This window comes from Trichosurus vulpecula, chromosome 1, assembly GCF_011100635.1.
Source record: "Trichosurus vulpecula isolate mTriVul1 chromosome 1, mTriVul1.pri, whole genome shotgun sequence".
Lineage (NCBI taxonomy): Eukaryota > Metazoa > Chordata > Mammalia > Diprotodontia > Phalangeridae > Trichosurus > Trichosurus vulpecula.
The window spans coordinates 308,066,138-308,085,989 of NC_050573.1; the positions used below are offsets into that span (position 1 = coordinate 308,066,138).

The window sequence follows — 19,852 nt, forward strand, 5'->3', positions numbered from 1 at the left end:
TGGGAAATTATAAGATCGGTCCAACCATTCTGGAAAGCAGGTTCAAATAATGCTAAAAAAAAAATGACTTAAATATCCATACCATTTGGTCTAGAGATTTTTCTTCAGGGTATATGCCCTGAGAAGGTCAAAAGATACAAAGTAAAGTCCTGGATATGGAATTATAAGTTCACATCCAGAGTCATTTGAGCAATGCTAAGTCACAATATGCTTGCTTTTGTATCTTTGCATAATGAAATAGGACTGATTTAAATATTCATATGCAACATGTTCACCCATCCATTAACACTATAATTCAAGCTTGGAAAATATCTTTTTTTTTTCTTATTTCTGCTCTCTTACAGGAGTAAGTTTATTGGTGCCTTTAGACAAAAGAAATGGCTCTTCCTATAGGTATAGCATGCAGACTATCGTTAATTGGTTCCATGAAAATATGATTAAAAAATTGGGGGTGGGTGGTGTTTGGAAATGACAGTTCTAGAGGAACAATCATAAATGAGGGAATAGGTCAAATGATATTCTATTGAGAGTTCAGAACATTATAGAGAGGCTTAGTTAGAATGTGCTTGTTATGAGATCGTAAGTTTTGGTGAGGGCCATATTGTACTTTTCCAAGGTATTTTTTCCCAACTGTTTAGTAAATGTTTGTGTTATAAGTTACTTCCTCTCTTTCTAAGAAACAAAAGAAATCACCCAAACTAATTGCTTTCCATTGGTTTCAGAACAAGTTGCTCCAGGCAAAGAAAGAAATTGAAAAACACTCTATTAATGATAAGCAGGTAAATCACTTCCCTGTACCGTTTTTTATGTACTAATCACCCTGTGTCTGGTCCAAAGGAAAAGTGTGGCTTCAACTACTAACATTTGCTTGAAAGCTTATAGAAGTTTCCTGATGAAAGTGCCTGATAGACTGTTTTAAAGTGGCTGAAATCATTAACAGAAAACACATATAGACAGAAACATAGATGTTTAGATAACAGAATTTCAGACAGGAGGGACAATTTCCCAGGTCAGGCCTGAACTCAGTTATTTGTTAAATGAATGACCATACAAACTCCCATGGGGCAGGTTGCAACAAATGCCTTCTTTTACTGTATATCTTAGTCATATCTTTGCTTGTATTAGGGGGAAATTTAGAATTTGGAGTGTCTGTCTCCGTAGACTAGACCCCTGGGGGCTGACTTCTAAAAACTGTTTCAAGGTACAATTCTTTTCCCCCAGGGTGGGGTTAAACTTTAACTTTTCAGATACTCTTAGTGGCTTGTGGATTCTCCATAATTAGCATCCTTTTTGTTGGGGAGTATATGCTTTTTCTTAATGATGGGACTTTTTGTTTGTTTGTTCAGTGTTAGGGGGGTTAGTGCTAAGAATATTCAGTCCTGTTTTGAAAAAAAACTGCAAAGAAAAAATATAAAATCATTGTATGATGTCCAGTGACTGAAATGGGGCTTACTGAATTCCTATTCTAGATACCATCCTACCAACACTTGCCTTGCCCCACCCAGGGATCTTCCCTTCTTTCATTTTTTTTTCTCTGTTCTTCCTTAAACTTCATCATCCTACTCATGCTATGTCTAGTGCCCCTCTCATATATGTCTGCCTCCACTCAGGTCCTGAGTGCAGTGCAGCGAAGTACCTAAGACACATGCTCAGCCCCATGAGTCACCATCTGGTTATTCAGATTCTCTTATGGCTTTGATGTGCAAGCACTTGAAAAGTTGTCAGCTTTGGGCAGAACATACCTCTCTTGGCATGCAGGTAGCCAGAAGACTTCCTGTCCTCTTCACCCCTCCTGCCATGTCATATGGCATTTATGACAGATGGGGGTGGTTTGGGTTAGAAGTTGGTTTGGAGGATATATGCCAGAACATACGGGCATACCTCCTGCTCCAACAGGTCTTCCCCATCTGTCCCTGTGTTCTTCTCCATTAGGGGCTACTAAGCACCCTTACCCCGCCCCTATCATTTGAGAGGCTTCAAGTGAGAAACAAAAGTATCTCTTTATTAATGAGTGTAAGCTCATTGGGGATAGGGAACATCTCATTTTTGTCTTTGTATTTCCTGCCTCTAGCTCAGTGCCTGGCAGATGGGTGTTTAATAAATGCTTATTGATTATTACAAAAAGATTATCAATCTCTGCTTGAGACTAATGGAGGACTCAGACAAGGGCCCTCAGAGGTTTGGGGCTGAGAAAACAGCATGTAGCACGATTGCTGGATATGAGAGCCTGTTGATCACATCACTGTCTTATACTCACATAACTCCTTTGCTGCTGGTAGTTGAGCAAATTTTAGCCAAAGGATTTCCTTTGTGGTAAATGCTAAGAGCCAATCTAAAATAACCTACATCAAAAAGAATGATTTTTAAACATTGATCATATGATTTCCAGATCCCTTTTCCTTTTGATATTTTATATTTTGTGCTGGGTGAAGAACAGACCTGGGTATATCAAGCTAAGTTTGATCCTGGAGGTGAGGAATGCCCCTGTTTATTTTACGGAAATGAATTGTTTCTTTCTTACTGTAGCCGATTTGCTGTGGTGGATTCACCCATCCTATCTGACATACTCACTGACAGTATTTTCTTTTTATTTGGTCCCTACCTGAAAACTTTTACCCAGTTATGCCATAGAATGTTAAGGCTGAAACAGATCAGTCAGGTCCAAGGAGAACAGTTTTGAACTGTGCCTAAAGGGTGATGAAACTCTGCATACCCTTTGACCTAACAATACTACTACTAAGTCTGTACTGTACAAAGAGATCAAAGAAAAGGGAAAGGACCTATTTGTACAAAAATGTTTATAGCAGTTCTTTATGCGGTGGCAGAGAACTAGAAATTGAGGAGGTGCCCATGAGTTGGGGAATGGCCTAAAGAAGTTGTAGTATACAACTATCGTGCTATAAGAAATAAGACTTAGATGAACTGATGTGGAGTAGGGTGAGCAGAACCAGAGAACTTTGTACATAGTAACAAGTATTGTAGGATGATCAGCTATGAAGTGACTTGTCTATTTTGATCAATACAATGACAAGACAACTTCAAAAGACTTATGAAAAATGCTATCCACCTCCAGAGAGGGAACTAATGGAATCTGAGTGCAGATTGAAGCGTAATTTTTTCACTTTATTTTTCTTGCCTTTTTTTGCAACATGGCTAATATAGAAATATGTTTTGCATTATTTCACATGTAAAATTAACATCACATTTCTTATCTTCTCAATGGGTGGGGGAGAGGCTAGAGGGAAGGAAAGAATTCAGAACTCAAAATTTTTAAAAAATGAGTGCTAAAAATAAGTAAAACTTTTGACTGTAGAGAAAAGAAGCTATCAGTCAGTCAATAAAGAAACATTTATTAAGTGTGTGCCAGGCACTGTGCTAAGATATCTTAAAAAGGCCAATCCCATAATTCTCCCGATAAGGAAATTGAGGCCCAAAGAAATTAAGTGACTTTCCCAATATCACATTACTAGTTTTATGGCCAGGATAGACTAGAACCCAGGTCCCCCATTTCCCAGTTCAGTGTTCTATACTGCACTGTAGACCCCTAACCCACCTATCACTGAAAAAAAAAAACTTAGATTGCCCTCCTTCATCTCCTTTAATCTGTGGCAGCAGATTTTAATTGCTAATAACAGTAGTTTCCACATATATGTCTCAATTTCATATGTATGTATACACATACATATTGCACCACACCATTAGCTAAGTGCTTTCCTCACCAAAGCTTCTCTGTGAAGTCGTATAAATATTGAGTATTGACCTTTCTCTCCTTCCACAAAGGGCCATATTGGATTGACTGGTGAGAAAGAATAGGCTGTGTCTCTTTGCATTGCACTATTGTACCAAAGTAGTCTGTGCTGGTATGATTGGATTCCTGTCATCCTCAGTGGCCCATTTTGTCCAGAGGTCCTTTGGATAAACTGGTCAGTTCTAGAGTTGGGTTTTGCGTCTACCTCAGATTGCAGTTATGTCTCTATCGTCTACCTTCTATTCTTTATTCCCATTGCCACAGTGGTCATTCAGATCCTCACTGCCTTTTCTCTTAGACTGTTTGAAATAGCTTCCTAACAAGTCTCTCTGCTTTCAGTCTCTGTTCTCTCTGGTCTGTCCTTCATACAACTGAAAAGTAATCTTCCCAGAGCATCACCATTCTCTTGTTCCCCTTGTTTGCAACCCACTGTGATCTTCCAGCCCTCACTGTTGAATTATGTCTCTTTCTACAGATATATCTTTGGTGGCACCTCCTCTATGAGTCTTTCTCTCTAGCTACTCTCTCACATCATCCTGTTGGGTCTTTTCCTTTTCAGATTTCATATTTCTCCTTGTAGTATGCTTATTTGTATGCATTTCTTACCCTCTCCTCCATTAGATTGTAAGTTCCTTGAAGCAGGAGTTGTGTTGTTTTTCATTTTTATATCTCTAGAATTTAGCATAGTGCTTTGTACATTTTGGGGAGGAAAAGGTGGGAACTTCTGGAATGCAAACTCCTTTGACCTATGCAGATCAATAATTTATCTGTAACTTTTATGCTTAGGTGGTTGCCTGGGGGCACTGGGAAGTTAAATGACTAGTTCTTACTCACATAAACCAGGCAGGTCTTCTTAATCTTGTATCCACTTATATCTACTCTGACTTTGCTTCTTGTTTTACACATAATAAGCTTTAATAAATGTTTCTTATTGGATCATTTTGTCTGATGTGGAATTCCTACTAGGGATCCTGACCTAATAAAGAATGAGAACTTTTTCCCCCAATATATTTTTATTTCATTAAGTAAAAAATTAACATTCATTTAAAAAATTTTCGAGTTCCAAATTATTTCCCTCCCTCTCTCCCATTCTCTCTGCTTGAGAAGGCAAGCAATTTGATATAGCTTATACATGTGAAGTCATCCAAAACATTTCCATATTAGCCATGTTACAAAAGAAAACACAGACAAAAAAAACACAAGAAAAATAAAGCAAAAATAGTATGCTTCAATCTGCATTCAGACTTCTTCAGTTCTTTCTCTAGAGGTGGATAGCATTGTTCATCATAATTCCTTCAGAATTGTTGTGGATCATTGTATTGAACAGAATAGCTAAATCACAGAATGAGAACTTGATTTGGGTCTAGGATACGAAAATGACCTGGGACTCTCATCCAGGACCATGAAAGTCTTTTATAGTGAATCTCCAGGGACTTCTCCCTTGTGCAAGCTCCCTCCTTTCCTAACTCAGACTGGTTTGGAACTAAGCTGCCTGTGGGGTGGGGTCAGATGCTACTTACCCTTGGTTCCTGTGAGTTTAACATTGGGCCTCCCATTTGGAACCATAGCTGCTTGATCACAGATAGAGCAGTCTTTGACAGACACAATATTGCTAAGGTTTTAACATTTTTAACACATTGTTTTCTGATTGTTTTTTCTGGAAGCTAAATAAATGCTCTCTTAGGTCGTTTCACATATCGTGCCAATCCTTGTATTCAGAAATTTTGTTGGACTTGATTGTTGAAAAAAGACTTGCCTCTTATTTTTTTGTAAATAGTATTTTATTTTTCCAATTCCATGTAAAGATAGTTTCCAATATTCATTTTTTATTAGATTTTGAGTTTCAAATTTTTTCTCCCTTCCTTTCATTCCCCTTCTCCGAGATGGCAAGCAATCTGACGTAAGTCATTCATGTGCAAACTTGTAAACATATTTCCACATTAAGGACTTGCCTCTTTTAAATGTAAAGATGTTTAGAAACAGATTAGCATGTGCGTCAATGTGTTTTATGTTTTTTTTTTTTTAATCAGGTTGTGCTTTGCATATCAGTTGATGTTTCTCAAGACTATGGACAAGTGGAGAATGTCATTAAACAAGTAAGAGCTTTGGCCCACTGGGCCTAGGTTATCAACGTTCTTTTTACACTTATTATTTCATTACATGGGCTAAATGAAAGAATGAATTAGCCTTTGTGACTATTTTCTTGCATTTTTAAAGAGTTTCACATCTTTCATTAATCAAGACACCTGCAGCAATGACCTTTTTTCTAGGCACAAGAGAAACTGGGCCCTGTTGACATGCTGGTAAACTGCGCTGGGTTGTCGGTTTCTGGAAAATTCGAAGATCTTGAAATAAATCATTTTGAAGTGAGTAAGAATGCTTTTCCTTTAATAATTAAATATGTGAAATGCACTCTAATGCTGCCTAAGAGGGAATAAGGCTAGTTGAAAACAGTAGGCTATATCCTGAATCCTTTAAAATTAGGGGAAGTGGTCCCATTAATGGTAATTGCCTGCTCTTAGAGCCATCTCAAGTTTTATTTCTATTTTTGAGGCAATGAAGGTTTGGTGACTTGCCCAGCATCACACAGCTAGTCTGAAGCCAGATGTGAACTCAGGTCCTCCTGACTCTAGAGCCAGTACTCTCTCCACTGCACCACCTCGCTGCCTTTATCTCAATTTATATATAGGAACTATCACCATCGAAGTGCTTTCAGAGTTTCACTTCTGCCCCAAAAGAAAATGCCATTAATTTTATATTCTCTAAAGTACAATTTTTAACCTGATAACCAATTTTTTTTCGTGATGTTATTGAGGTCTCTGTCACAGTCTGAACAGTGACTTCTTCCTCCTTTGAGATATGTTAGTTACATTCTCTTGTTTCAGCTAAGAAAACCGAGAGACCTACAGTCCAGTTCTTGATCTGAGGTCAGTGGTAAAGTACCCTGGTCCCTCATCCACCAGCTTTCCTGCTTAGTCAAATCATCAGGAAGTAAACAGAGTAATTTAAAGCTAATTTTTTGTCAGTTAGGCAGAAAGGGCACTTGGTAAAGTCCATCTTCCTTTTAACCCATGAAAAACAATTGACAAAATTAATTTTTTCCAGTAGTTGTGTAGTTAGAGTAGATTGGGAGGAACTATCTGGGAGAAAATTGTAATAGTCAAAGCATGAGGCGATAAGGGAAGAGAGGTAAGCTGACTGTGGAAACAGCCAATTCAAGAAATAGTACGGGAGGAGATTGGCTAGGTCAGGGGTGGGGAACCTAGGTCCTCGGGTGTGGCCATTTGACTGAGTCCAAGTTTTACAGAACAAATCCTTTTATTAAGGGAATTTGTTCTGTGAAGTTTGGATTCAGTCAAAGGACCACACTTGAAGACCTACATGTGGCCTTGAGGCTGCAGGTTCCCCACCCCTGGTGCCAGGCTCTTGTACTGGTTGGGACAAAAGGAAAAAAGGAACTTTAAAAGTGATTCTCTTATCATGATTCTGTATTTCTGGGGGAAGCATGTGCACCTCTACATGGTGGTTAGAGAAAATTAATATGTATGTGTGTCTAGTGGCAGTATCTACAAGAACAATAATTAATAATAATAATAATAACATGCATTTAGCTAATACTTTAAAGTTTTACAAAACACCTTACATTTTAAAATTTGCTCTTCCTGAGAGCCTTGTGATATAAGCATTATGCATGTGCTTTTGTATCCATTTAGATTATGAGCAAGATGATTGAGGAAATAAAGTATGTAAAGGCAGTTGATTAAAATTAATTTCCATTGAAATAATTAATTTCCTTTGAAATAATTAAATTCCCATTGAACAGTTTCCCATTGAAAATTAATTTTCATCAACCCCCTTTTTGTTTTTTATAGGTTAAGAGGAAGATGGGCCTAGACAAGTAGCACTTCTGTGCTGGCTTCCAAGTCGAGTAAGAAAGCTCATTCAGCGCTGACCCTGGAAGCTTGATTCCCTCTTCTGGGCCCTATGGCCTTTTAGCTCCTGTACCTTTCCACAAACAGGCCTTTTTTCCCCCCAAGATCATGCTTGTAATGTAAAAAAGAGCCTGAAATTCTGGGGCCTTGTGTTTCTTGCTTAGCTTATACCTTTTCCACTCCCCTCCAGGCACTCCCCAGAGGGGCATATGCCATTCTCTGGCATAATGAATGTCAAATGTGGATTTGTTACAAATGTGGAAGGTGCAAATATCATATTAGATTCATTCTCTGAGTTAAACAGTTTGTTTCTATTTTAGTTTAAGGAATTCTATTCCAACTGCTCTTACATAATACAATAATACTTTTTGATTGGCTTTCAAATTCAAACTAAAGATTATTTCTTAAGTTTTCCCGGGTAGATGGGATTTATCTAGAAGTAAGATATATTCTCAATTCACATGCAGAATCTAAGCTATCTTTCTTTGGGCAGGATCTAGTGTTGTTGGGATTTTCAATGAGTATATTTTTCTTGTCAAAACACTTCTCTTTTTTTAAGAGAGTCACCACCTACCTTTGTTTGCAATACATCTAAGTTTATCAGAAGAAAGCTTGTTTGGCCAGTTTTTACTGAGAGCATAAACAACTTAGGTTGCTGGGATATGGCTCTAGGCCAGTGGAATAGATTGCAACGCTGTATTAGATGGTAGAACACTGACATGATGTTTGATTCCCAGGGTCCTTTTTTTCTTGAGTTTCTTGTTGAGAGGCAGTTAATGTTTATGCTTGCAATAGTCTTCTAATTGTTCTCTCTTCTTCAAGTTCCTCCTCTTTCCACCCTAGTTGTCATTAGTGGCCAAACTGATTTTCCTAAAGCATAGGCCTGACTAGGCCTTTCTCCTACTCAAGAAGCTTCAATGGCTTTCACTTCTAGGATAAAGTGCAAATTCCTTCTTTGGCTTTCAAAGCCTTCTACAACTTGGCTTTAACCCATCTTTTCTAGACTGATTCAATATTACTTTCTCTCAAGCATTCTACTTTCCTGGTAAATTGGCCTTGAACTCAGCATCTTTAGCTTCCATCACTATGACCTTATACAAACTGTCCCCCACTGGTGGAATGTTCTCCCTCCTTACCTCTGCTGCTTTGAATCCTTAGCTCACTTCAAGTCTCAGCTCTGATATAACAACCTCCTGTGCAAAGCTTTCCCTGAATCTCTCATTTTTACTAGGGCAGCTAGATTGTGCAGTGGTTAGAGCGCAGCGTCTAGAGTCAGGAAGACCTGAGTTCAGATATGGACTCTGCCAAAGTAAAGCCACTGTCCCGAAGTTGTTCTGTATTTACCTATCTAGCTATGTGTTCTATCTTCCAGTAGACTATAAGCTCTTTGAGGGCAGGGATTCCTTCATTTTTGCTGTTAGATCCTCAGCACCTAGGGCAGTACCTTGCATGTGGTAGGTATTTAATAAATACTAATTGAATCGAATGTGTTAAGTGCTTGAGAGTTGAAAATTTTCAAATAATACTTGTGACCTTTTTCCCCCGTAGAGATTAATGAATATAAATTATTTGGGCAGTGTGTACCCCAGCCGTGCAGTGATAACCACCATGAAAGAAAGAAGGATGGGCAGGATTGTCTTTGTGTCCTCCCAGGCAGGACAATTAGGGTTATTTGGCTTTACTGCATACTCATCATCCAAGTTTGCTCTTCGAGGATTGGCTGAAGCTCTCCAGATGGAGGTAAAAAGATTTTTTTTCTTATTTTACTTGCTTTTAATCTTTACTCTGAACATACATACATACGTACATACATACATATAATTTTGCCCAATTACATGTTAAAACAATTTAAAGTTTTGAGTTCCAAATTCCATCCCTCCCTTCATCCCTCCCCTCTTGGAGACCATAAGCAATCATATATAGCTTATACGTGTGCAATCATGTAAAAAATTCCGTATTAGTTATTTCGTAACAAGAAGACTTGAATGCAAAAAAGTGGAAAAATAGCCTGCTTCAGTCTGTATTCAAACAATATCAGCTCTTTCTCTGGAGGCAGACAGTGTGCTTCATCATTAGTCCTTTGGGATTGTCTTGAATAGTCCAAGAGCTTATGTGACTTTTAAGGTTCATTGTATGGGACTGAGAGGCACCAAGGCAGAGTGGCTTTGAGGCTGCCTTCAGTGTCAAGAAAATCTGGGTTCAAGTCTTGCTTTCAACATATATTGGCTACAACTCTAAGTTGTGTAAGTCACTGATCTGCAATAGGAGATTCCACACATTGACTGTGTGTCATATATCGCTTTAGGTGCTGGGGACAAGAGGCGGTACCTGCTTATGTTCTAACAAGGGGAAGCGACAGGTTCGTCTATCTATAGGCCTATACAAGAGCCATACAAAGTAGATACAAGATGAGTTCAGAGGGGAAGCCATTAGCAGCTGGGGGGACCAGGAAAGGTCTCCTGTAGGAGGCAGCTCTAGAGTCTTGTCTTGAAGGGTAGTGGGGATTCCAAGAAGTGGAGGTGAGGAAAGAGAAACTAGGTGATTTCTGAGTGCTCTTCCTACTCTAAAATCCTTATTTTATGCTTCTTTCTAGTTGGTGTTAGGCTAAATTACGGGGAAGCCAAAGGCATAGTCAGAGAAGTAGGAGGAAAACCAGGAGAGAGCAGGGTCCCAGAGTCTAAGAGAGGAGAGAATGTACAAGGTTGGGGCGGGGGGAGTTGGGAGATGGAGCCAAAAGAAAAGTCAAGGAAATGATGACTGTGAAAATGTTATGGTTACCTTTGAGAAAGTTGTTTCGATAGAGTGGTGAGGTCAGAAGCTAGACTGTATGGGGTTGGAAAATGAGTGGGTATCCGCGATTCCAGAGGGCCTCTGATGATTGATGCGCGAATCATCAGTCATGGGTCACAGAGAGATAATGGACTCAAGATGTGGCCAAAGAATATATTAATAAGTGAAGGAGGAAAAAAGAACAGCAAAATAGCCTGATTTTGGAAATGGACAATTTATAAATTTGTCTTGTTTGCTTATGAATATTTGTTATAAGGGGGTTTTTTCCATTTTTTTTTCGATTGGGGATTGGAGGGAGCTAGGAGAGAAATAAAGAAAACAAATGATTGTTAAATGAAAACGCTTTTTAAAAATAGAAACAAGAATACTCTTGAACACACAAAAAAGAAACGACTGGGTGATGAGACGGTGGGTGCGGTGCTTGTTTCTAGGAGTCTGACTGGTAGAAGGAGGTAGACCAATAGCCTAAGAAGAGGGAGGGTCAAGTGAAGAATTTTTTAAAAATTTATATATATTCACTTAAGGGAATATTTCCATGTGCACAGCACAACATAAAAAGAAGATTCAATATAAAACCATGAATTTTTGTTTCACTTTTTTTAGTTTGCTTTAAAATAACTGTGTAATAAATACTAGACACTGTTTTCAAAGCTACACTACTTTTCTGTGCTTTCTTCTAAGTTTTCCCTTGTTCTCTGCTGTGTACTTCTTAGGTTTTTTTTCTCCCTCTTCCCCCATCCAACCCTAGAGAAAGCTATCATTAGGCACTAATATGTGTGTGTATATCTATATCTATATCGATATCGATATCAGTATCAATATCGATATATATATACGTGTGTGTGTGTGTGTGTGTGTGTATGTGTTTGTATGTAAAACCACACTGTAACACACTTTTATTTATCAGTTCTTTCTCTGAATGTAGAAAGCATCTTCTTCCACAGGTCTTTTGTAGTGGATTTGAACATTTATAGTACTCAAAATGACTTAGTTGTTTCTCTTATTACTATTGCTAGCCTTTCTAATACACTGCTGAATAATATTGGTGATAATGGGCATCCTTGCTTCACTCCTGATTTTATTGGGAAAGCTTCTAGCTTATTCCCATTACAAATAACGCTTGGTTTTAAGTAGATGCTTCTGCTTTCAAGTGTTTTTTGATAGAAATGAGTATCGTATTTTATCAATAAGGAATGAATATTATATTTTTTCTGCATCCGTTGATATACTCATATGATTTTTGTTAATTTTGTTGTTGATATAATCAATTACATTAATGATTTTCCTAATGTTAAATCATCCCTGGATTTTTTAAAGATGAAGAGAGCAAGACATGTTTGTAGTCATCAGAAAATGAACCCAAAGATAGGGGGAAATTGATGATAACAGGAAGTGACTGCTGTGACAAGGATCCAGGGCACCTTACAGGGTGTAGTCTTATCAAAGGAAAAGGCTACCTCCTCCTCCTAGTCTGGAGCATAGAAGGCGGGTGGAGCTACAGAGACCTATGAGATATAGAAAGAGAGGAGCTGACAGAGTTCATGATGGATGAATGGATGGCCTTGATCTTTTTTCCTTGGGAAAATAGCAAGGGCAGTCACCTTCGGAGAGAGAATGGGGTGAGGATAATATGAGGAACTTGAGAAAAGAGAGCTTTTGAAATACTAGTGCAGGTAGTCCAGAAAGAATAGAAGAATTAACAGGTAGGAATGAGGACTCATTTAAGATTAAGTAATTTGAGTACAGTGGACCCATTTCATCCCTTATTGTGTGACTTTCCCTCATTATTATTCAGCTGCTAGGGAATATAAACAGGGAAGGAGGAAGTTGGAGGTGGGCCAGGAAGTCTGTAAACTTTTCTTAAGAAAAGAAGAGTAACTCTAGGATTCAGTAGATTATAGCAAGAAAGATCTGGGTGAGATAGATGAATGGAGGCATGAGAAAAGGAGAAATCCTCCCTGTAGAGACAGTGGCTAGGGATGGGTCTCTAAGAGGGCCAGATTTCCTCCATCACCAGAAGAGAGAAGGAGGCATAATATGGTGCAGTGGATAGAGAGCAGGACCTAGAATCAGGAGGAATCGAGTTCTCCTCCAGCCTCAGACATGTATTAATTATGTGTCCCTGCGCAAGTCACTTAACCTTTGTCTTCTTCAGTTTCCACATCAGTAAAATGAGAATAATTAATAATAATGATAACAATAATAGCACCTACCTACCAGAGTTTTTATAAGGATCAAATGAGATAATATCTGTGAAGCACTTTGCAAACCATAAATCGCTATTAAATGCTACTATTATTATAATAACGACTATTATAGAAAGAATATGAGATGAATAACCCTAGACTTCAGAGGATGCAGTAGAAAAGGAGAACCAAAAACAACAAGGGACCAGGGTTTCACTGAATTAGGTAGGAACTGTGCCAAGGATAAGGATGCATGTGAAGTAACTGAAATAAGGAAAATTATGTACTCTGATAGCTTCATTTTAGTTCACGTGGGCCCCCAAGCTATGTGAATAAGCAAAGAGAAAAACCCAATGAAATGTTGTCTCTATAACAGAGGCCTCACTAGTCATTTAACCGAAGGAGGCCCAGAGAGCATCCTGGATTCATTCAACTCATGCTTGGATTCCATGCCACACTTTAAACAGTGAGTTTTTGCAAAGCGAAGTGAGCAGAACCAGAAGAACATTGTACACATTAACAACAATATTGTATGATAATGAGTTGTAAATGACGTTGCTACTCTTAGCAATTCAATGACCCGAGACAATTCCAAAGGTCTCATGATGAAAAATGCTACCCACCTCCAGAGAAAGAACCAGTGGAGTCTGAATGCAAATCTAAGCATACTACTTTTCACTTTAATTTTTTTCATGTTTTTCATGTTTTTTTTTTCCTTTTTGGTCTGTTTTTTTCCTTTACAACAATCATGTAAAACATATTTCCATGTTGGTACACATATAACCTATATCAAATTGCTTACCACCTTAGGGAGGGGAGAGGTGAGAGAGAGAGGGAGAAAATTCAGAACTCAAAAATTTTTAAAAACGAATGTTAATTATTTTTATGGGTAATTGGGAAAAAACAAAATACAGTATAAAAGTAAAATTGAGAGATACTTAAAAAAAACAGTTCTTCAGGTATTCTAATCAATAAAGACAAAAAATTAAACCCTGTGAATACAATTTAAATGCTGTTTCCAGTATTAGTTAATTCAGAGGAGCAAGTGATTCCAAAGAATTGCTATTTCCCATCTAACTTGAAATGTCTGATCATCTCAAAACCCTGATTGAATTATTTGAATTATCTGTTTTGTCTGGAGTTCTGTTTCAAATAAATGAAGTCTGATGGTATTTCTTGAACTTCTGATAGTCCAACCCATTGGGAACTCTACAATGACCTCCATTTTGAGAAATACTGCTTTTGGTGATGATCTAAACCTTGTTTGTGTTTCATTTTCTAATTTCCCTGGTGTGAGGGCATCGTTATAACGTGGTACAGCTGTAGGTGTTATGCTACATTGTCCAAGGTCATGGCTTGGAAAGAAGAGCTCAGTTCAAAAGTACCAGAATGGTCTATGTCTTGGGAGGCCACTCCAGGATGGAGGCTCCTTTCAGTTGGACTTGTCTTGATCATTTTCTCTAGGGCAAGTGGGGAACAAAAGGGGCACCAAGTAGAACCACCATAGATCAACACCCTGGAAAGAAGTAGAATGACAGGGGTACTTTTTCATCACTCTACTTGGCCCAAATCCAGAATGAGTGATGACTGTAAACTGGGCCTTAAAATGGAGAGTCCTATTGATGTTGAGGACATGAGCTATGACCATCAAGGAAGACTTATGGATGAATTTTTTTGGCTAAGATTTCATGGTAGTGTTGTTTTCTTCTGTGATGATTAATATTGGCCCTGCCTGGGCTGGAACCAAAATGAAGAGATTGTTCTTTTTTTTTTTTTTTTTTTTTTTTTTTTTTTTTTTTTTTTTTATCTCTCTCCTCCCCCGGGTAGCTAGCTATTGCAGGATTCAAATTTGCTATACAGGACCTTCTACCCACAGGTGACTCCTGCATTTTCTTCCAGAGGCTTCTAGCATGTAATCTGTGGGAGGAAGGAGGCCTGGGTGATAAGAACAAGCCCTGGGATATTCTCTGAGGCTATTGAATATAAATTTTAATTTTTAGCTTTGGGTTTTTAGCTTGCCATGAGATAAAGTGGGAGGTGGCTCAACTGCTTCCTGACCTCTTAGGTGTTTGAAATATAAATCTGCCAATTCCAGCAAATTAAAATTCTGGCAGATTGACTTAGGTGAAACTCATCATGGCCCATTAAAAGTGAGTTCAAGATCAGGGAGACAGAGAGGACATTCAGAGTTAAACCTAGTTCTAGTGTCTAACTAATCCTCCCCATCTCCCCTCCCACTTATCTGGCATATATTTATATGAGTACATTCTGCCTCCCTTGAGAGAATATGTTACTTTAGAACAGGGACTGTTTCATTTTTGTCTGTGCATCCCCAGTGGCTGGCTCATAGAAGATACTTGAATACTCCTTGGTAGTTTGCTTTTTTATGAAGGATGCACCTTTTTTCCCACTGTCTTTTAAGATGTTAGAGGAGAATGCTGAGAAGAGCCCTGGAATGGGTGAAATGAAGTAGGGGTTGAGGGTAGCAAGAGCAAGGATCTGGCTTCCAAGATAGGAGATGGTATCCAGATATGAGAGGTACAGTACTAGTAATAAGGGTTTTCCCTCAGGATAAGAAATGAGGGAGGGAGCTATAGTGGAAGATGGCATGCCCTATTCTTGTTCGTATTTGAGAGTCTATTCAGGGACACGTCCCTGGTTGGGAATGGCTGTCTGCAAGGATGCTCTTGAAATAGAGGTGAGGGAGGACGACCTAGAATGAGAACCATACCCAAAGTGGAAGACATTCTTGGAGTAGTATTTATTCTGAGGAAAAGGAAAACAAAACATGGGTAGGGATGAGTTGAGTGTCTATGGTGAATTAGGGTAATCATTTGCACAGCATTACAGAAGAGAATGGTGGAAGATGCTAAGTGTTATCATTCTACAGAGCACTGAAAAGGAAGTGAAGAGGAGGTAAGGCTACAGAGAGAATGGTGTGAGCCTCTGCTAAGCTAGAACATCCCTAGGACATTTGTAGGTGAAACTTGAGGGAGAGCAACAAATTGATGTGAAAGAGAACAGGTCTGCCAGGATTCCTGTTGTAATCCCTTCTCGTTGGTGCTGAGTGGAGCCACCACAGTACCCAGCGTGTTGTGTGAGCAAATGGCAGTGATGCTTCATGACGAAGTCAAGGGGATTGCCTAGATGTGACTTAATAAATACATACTGGCAGTGGCACTCTCTTAAAGGCATTTGGGAATTGATTTAAATATGTCTCAGAGACCCTAAGAGAATTAAAAACATCATGAAGATGCTTTTACTAAATAAAAGGTCATTGAGACTGTATCAGCAACTGCCACCTCACATGCGTGCTTCTTTACCTCTATGAAATAGTTGAGAAAGAACTGCATACATTGAGGCTGTCTTTGATGAGAAATTAGAAGGGAACAAGCAGATTTTTGCAGATGATTTTTATAACAGACTACATCTTTACAATCATAAACTCACTAAAAGGCCTGTGAAATATACAACCTTGCTTTATTTTTTTGTTATGATTTGATTCAATAAAAGAAAATACTGTTTTTAAATTATCTCCTTCAAACAAAGCTCCCATGCACGTATTTGAAATAAAGCAAGGTTCTATGACATTATGACAAAGGATGTGACTTTATTTAATGACCCACTGAGTATGATCATCAGTAGAAGCAAAAAACAGGAAAACACCTAAGATGTTTATCCGTGTCACGGATGGATCCGTGTCTTGTGTAGAATCTAAACAGAAGGACTCCCTCCTTTGCTTTTATTCACAGATGATATCTTGCTAATTGCATCAAACCCCAGAACACCTCAATGCTTCATCAGCAAAATCTATAATTATTTTAAAAAGATTGATTTAACTATCTACAGGGGGGAGACAAAAGTAGATGACCAATGAATGTTGCTCAGATGATGAGATGCGACTAGCAGACAATGGAATTAGTGAATCCATCAATATGCATCACTTGGACAGGAACTGCAGCGAGACCATGTGTGAGGGCCAGAGTTGAGGAGGAAGAGAAGATCAGGCCAACTGACCTCTAGATAACAGCCTTGCTTCAAAAGCCCATCTCTTTAACACCAATATTCCTGTCTCCCCTAACATGTGGCTTTGATGCTTGCACTTTCATGTGGAGCTGACTCTAAATTCTTGAAGAATCCACCAGTGGATTGCAAACTCTGGGAGGTCCTGCCGTTTGGGCCCAGCATCAGACTCTAAATCTTGTCATCCAGGCACCAATCTACCTTAATTTGAAGAGATTAACTATCAGGTTGGCTACAAGGCATGACCGAATTGGCCATAGCAACTCTAAACATCATTCACTGAGAGAGGTGTTAATCTATGCTGGTAGAAGGAGTACCCACACTGGTGAATCATGAGCTCTAGTAGTATTGAAGCACTCCACTGATGTCGATTTATGTATCTGTGAATCATGGAATAGCATTCTTTCAAAGAAATAAAATACTCAGCTGACCCAGAAGAGAATGGAAGAAAACAGGGTGGATATAAATAGGCCATGACATTGCGAATGATGACAATATGTCAAGTATGTTGTAAATGAGGGTATTTTTTTAGGCACAGTTTAGACTAGATGGTTTTTGAGGTCCCTTCCCCCTCTGAACTTTTGCGTTTCTGGTACATTTTCATAAGAAATGGTGTAAAAGATGTCATTGAGGACATATAGGAAATAGGGAAATGGATTGGTCACATAGAATGAGAGACAATAAGTGGGCAGTATAAATGCCACATTTGGTAATTTCTAAATATTGAAAGAACCAGAGGAACGTCTCTGGTATGTTGGGTAGTTCTTCTGCATTGGCTTTTTGGAAGGATATGGGCAAGAAGAATTCCAGAGAATGAAAAAGCAATGAGGGATTTTGGTCTGTCTTGATGAAGGGCAGTGTTCACATTGAAAAGATCACAGTGTGGTGATCTAGAATATTGTGACCTGAGGGAGCAAGTCACTGCTAGGGCAAAGATACCAAGGTATATGAGGTTCTGAAGGAGATGCCCAAGTAGGGGATTGTCTCTGGGAAGCAGGATGTGCTTGAGAATTATAGAGCTAAAGAGAACTTTACATCCTTTCAAACTTGGCTCCCCTCCTCCAACTACCATCATCTTTTTAAACAGATAAATTAACTCAGGCCCAGAGTAAGGGCTGTCTTTTTGGCCTGACTTCTCCTTAGTCCTTTATCATTTCTTTCTGGAGTCTCTAGCCCTACCACTTTAATCTTAGCTCATTTCTTAGGAAACATATAAAATTTTCTTTCTCTGCCTGGCTTATGCTCAGTTCTTTTTAAAAATAGATTTTTATTGATATCTTTTGTCTTTATATCACCTAGACTTTCCCTTGTGGTTCCTCCCTTTCCCTCTCCTAGAGAGCATCCTTTGTAACAAAAAATTTTTAACAAACACAAAGAAGAGAAAAATATCAGCAAAATTAATAAAAAAAATTTTTTTTAAAACCCTGTTCTTTGGGACCAAGCTTATTTTTAAAAATTTCTCATTAGATTCAGGTTAAACAAATGAAGAAACAAACTCGAGGACTAATATAGTTTGTACTGTTTTCTGTTTCTGCTCATTTTCCACCCTTCAAGTTGGACCACTGGAAAGTCTAAGAGGACCTAAGCCACCTAGTTCTATACTCTATAGGATCATGCCTTCTCATCTTCAGCCTGGCCATTTTCATGCCCTGCCCTCTTTCCTTGCAAATACCCTCCTATTCTTTCCTTGCCACCAGTCTCCTTATGCCTTACCTTTTCCTATTAGAATGTAAGCTTCTTGAAGGCAGGGAACTTCCCAATTTTGTCTTTGTATTTTCTTCCCTTAGAACAGTGCTTGGCATATTTTAAGCACTTGATAAATGCTTTTTCATGCATCCATTCAGATATGCAAAATATAGAGAGACCATCTGTAAGTGAAAATTCTTAGAAAAGGAGTATCTTATTGAACAGAGGTATTTTAACTAATATGTTCCATAGTGGGTAAAAGAACTTTCTAGGTAGGTGTTCTGGAGAAAGGGTAGTCTGGTGTCATATTCAGGTGTGTCCAGGGTATGAAAATTCTTCCTGTATGAAGGAACAACCTCCCCTAGATTGATAGGATTCAGGGAAGGAAGGAGAACAAGTGGGAGACCTCATGGTCAGGAAATAGCTCAGGAAAGGTAACGGTAGGATATGCTTTTCTGTTCTGTAGGGTTGCCTCAGGAATATGTGGAAGAAGGTGTCTTTGAAGTCTAGGGTTTTACTCTAAGGAGGAGGTATTGGAGGTTGAGTATATGACCCCAGGGAAGACTTGTTCAGGGTTGGAAGTGTACCAGTGAATGTCTGTATCAACAAGGGGCATATGGGAAATGTGTGTCTGGCCTGTAATGCCAATAATAAAGACATCAAGAATGGCAATACATGGCCATTATATAGTACTTTAAGATTTACCGAGCAGCTGTAGCTATGTTATCTCATTTGATCTAACTACAACCCTGTGAAGCAGTTGCTATTAGCATATCCATTCTACAGATGAGAAAAATGAAGCTTCAGGGAGACTGACTTGTCCATGAACCGCATTCAAGCTATCTTTCCATATTCCTATACTTCTGTGGTTGAATTTTCAAAAACTCTTAATTTAACTAGTGGGATTCAAACCCAGGTTTTTGCTGATTCAACATTTAGTGCTTTTTGTCCTACCTTGCTGCCTCTTCCTTTGATCATTGGAAGCTTTTTTTTTCTTTTTATGGGGGGGGGTGTAGGGAGAGGAGGATTTGGTCTCCCTGTTTTTTTTGCCTAGGCTGGAAGCACAGTAGCCACTCACAGGCAAATTCCCACTGCTGACTGTAGAAGAAATTTTAACTTGTTCCAATCATGACTTGGCCCAGGTCACCCTCTTTAAGAAGCCTGGAGGCTCTCTGCTTCTGGTGCTAACCTTTTTGCTGCTGGACTTAGTTTGGACAACTTATTACTGTAGCTCAGAACTCCCAGTCCAAGGCCTCCTAGTAGCAGAAATTACAGGTGTGTTCCACCTAGCTCAGATTTTGGTTTTGCACATGGGCTATATTCCTTGAACAATGACGATTGGGACATAATTACTTCATCTTCCAATTTTTTTATACAGGTAAAATGAGTTTAAGATGATAACTAGTAGCAGCTTTGTAGGGAAAAAATTAGTCACAGATGTTGCCTGAGGGTGGGAAGAGTGAGTGGGTAGTATTACTATCTGGTTT

At 38.8% G+C, this 19,852-nt stretch overlaps 1 protein-coding gene across 1 annotated transcript in view; it reads left to right on the forward strand.

Moving 5' to 3' along the window:
* The window catches only part of KDSR (3-ketodihydrosphingosine reductase), a 63,046-nt gene that overhangs the window by 22,098 nt on the left and 21,096 nt on the right, over positions 1–19,852 (forward strand). The window contains exons 3-6 of the mRNA XM_036760970.1: positions 723–779; positions 5,779–5,844; positions 6,019–6,114; positions 9,229–9,420. Of these exons, the coding sequence (XP_036616865.1) occupies positions 723–779; positions 5,779–5,844; positions 6,019–6,114; positions 9,229–9,420 (411 nt within the window). The remainder of the gene's footprint in view (positions 1–722; positions 780–5,778; positions 5,845–6,018; positions 6,115–9,228; positions 9,421–19,852) is intronic.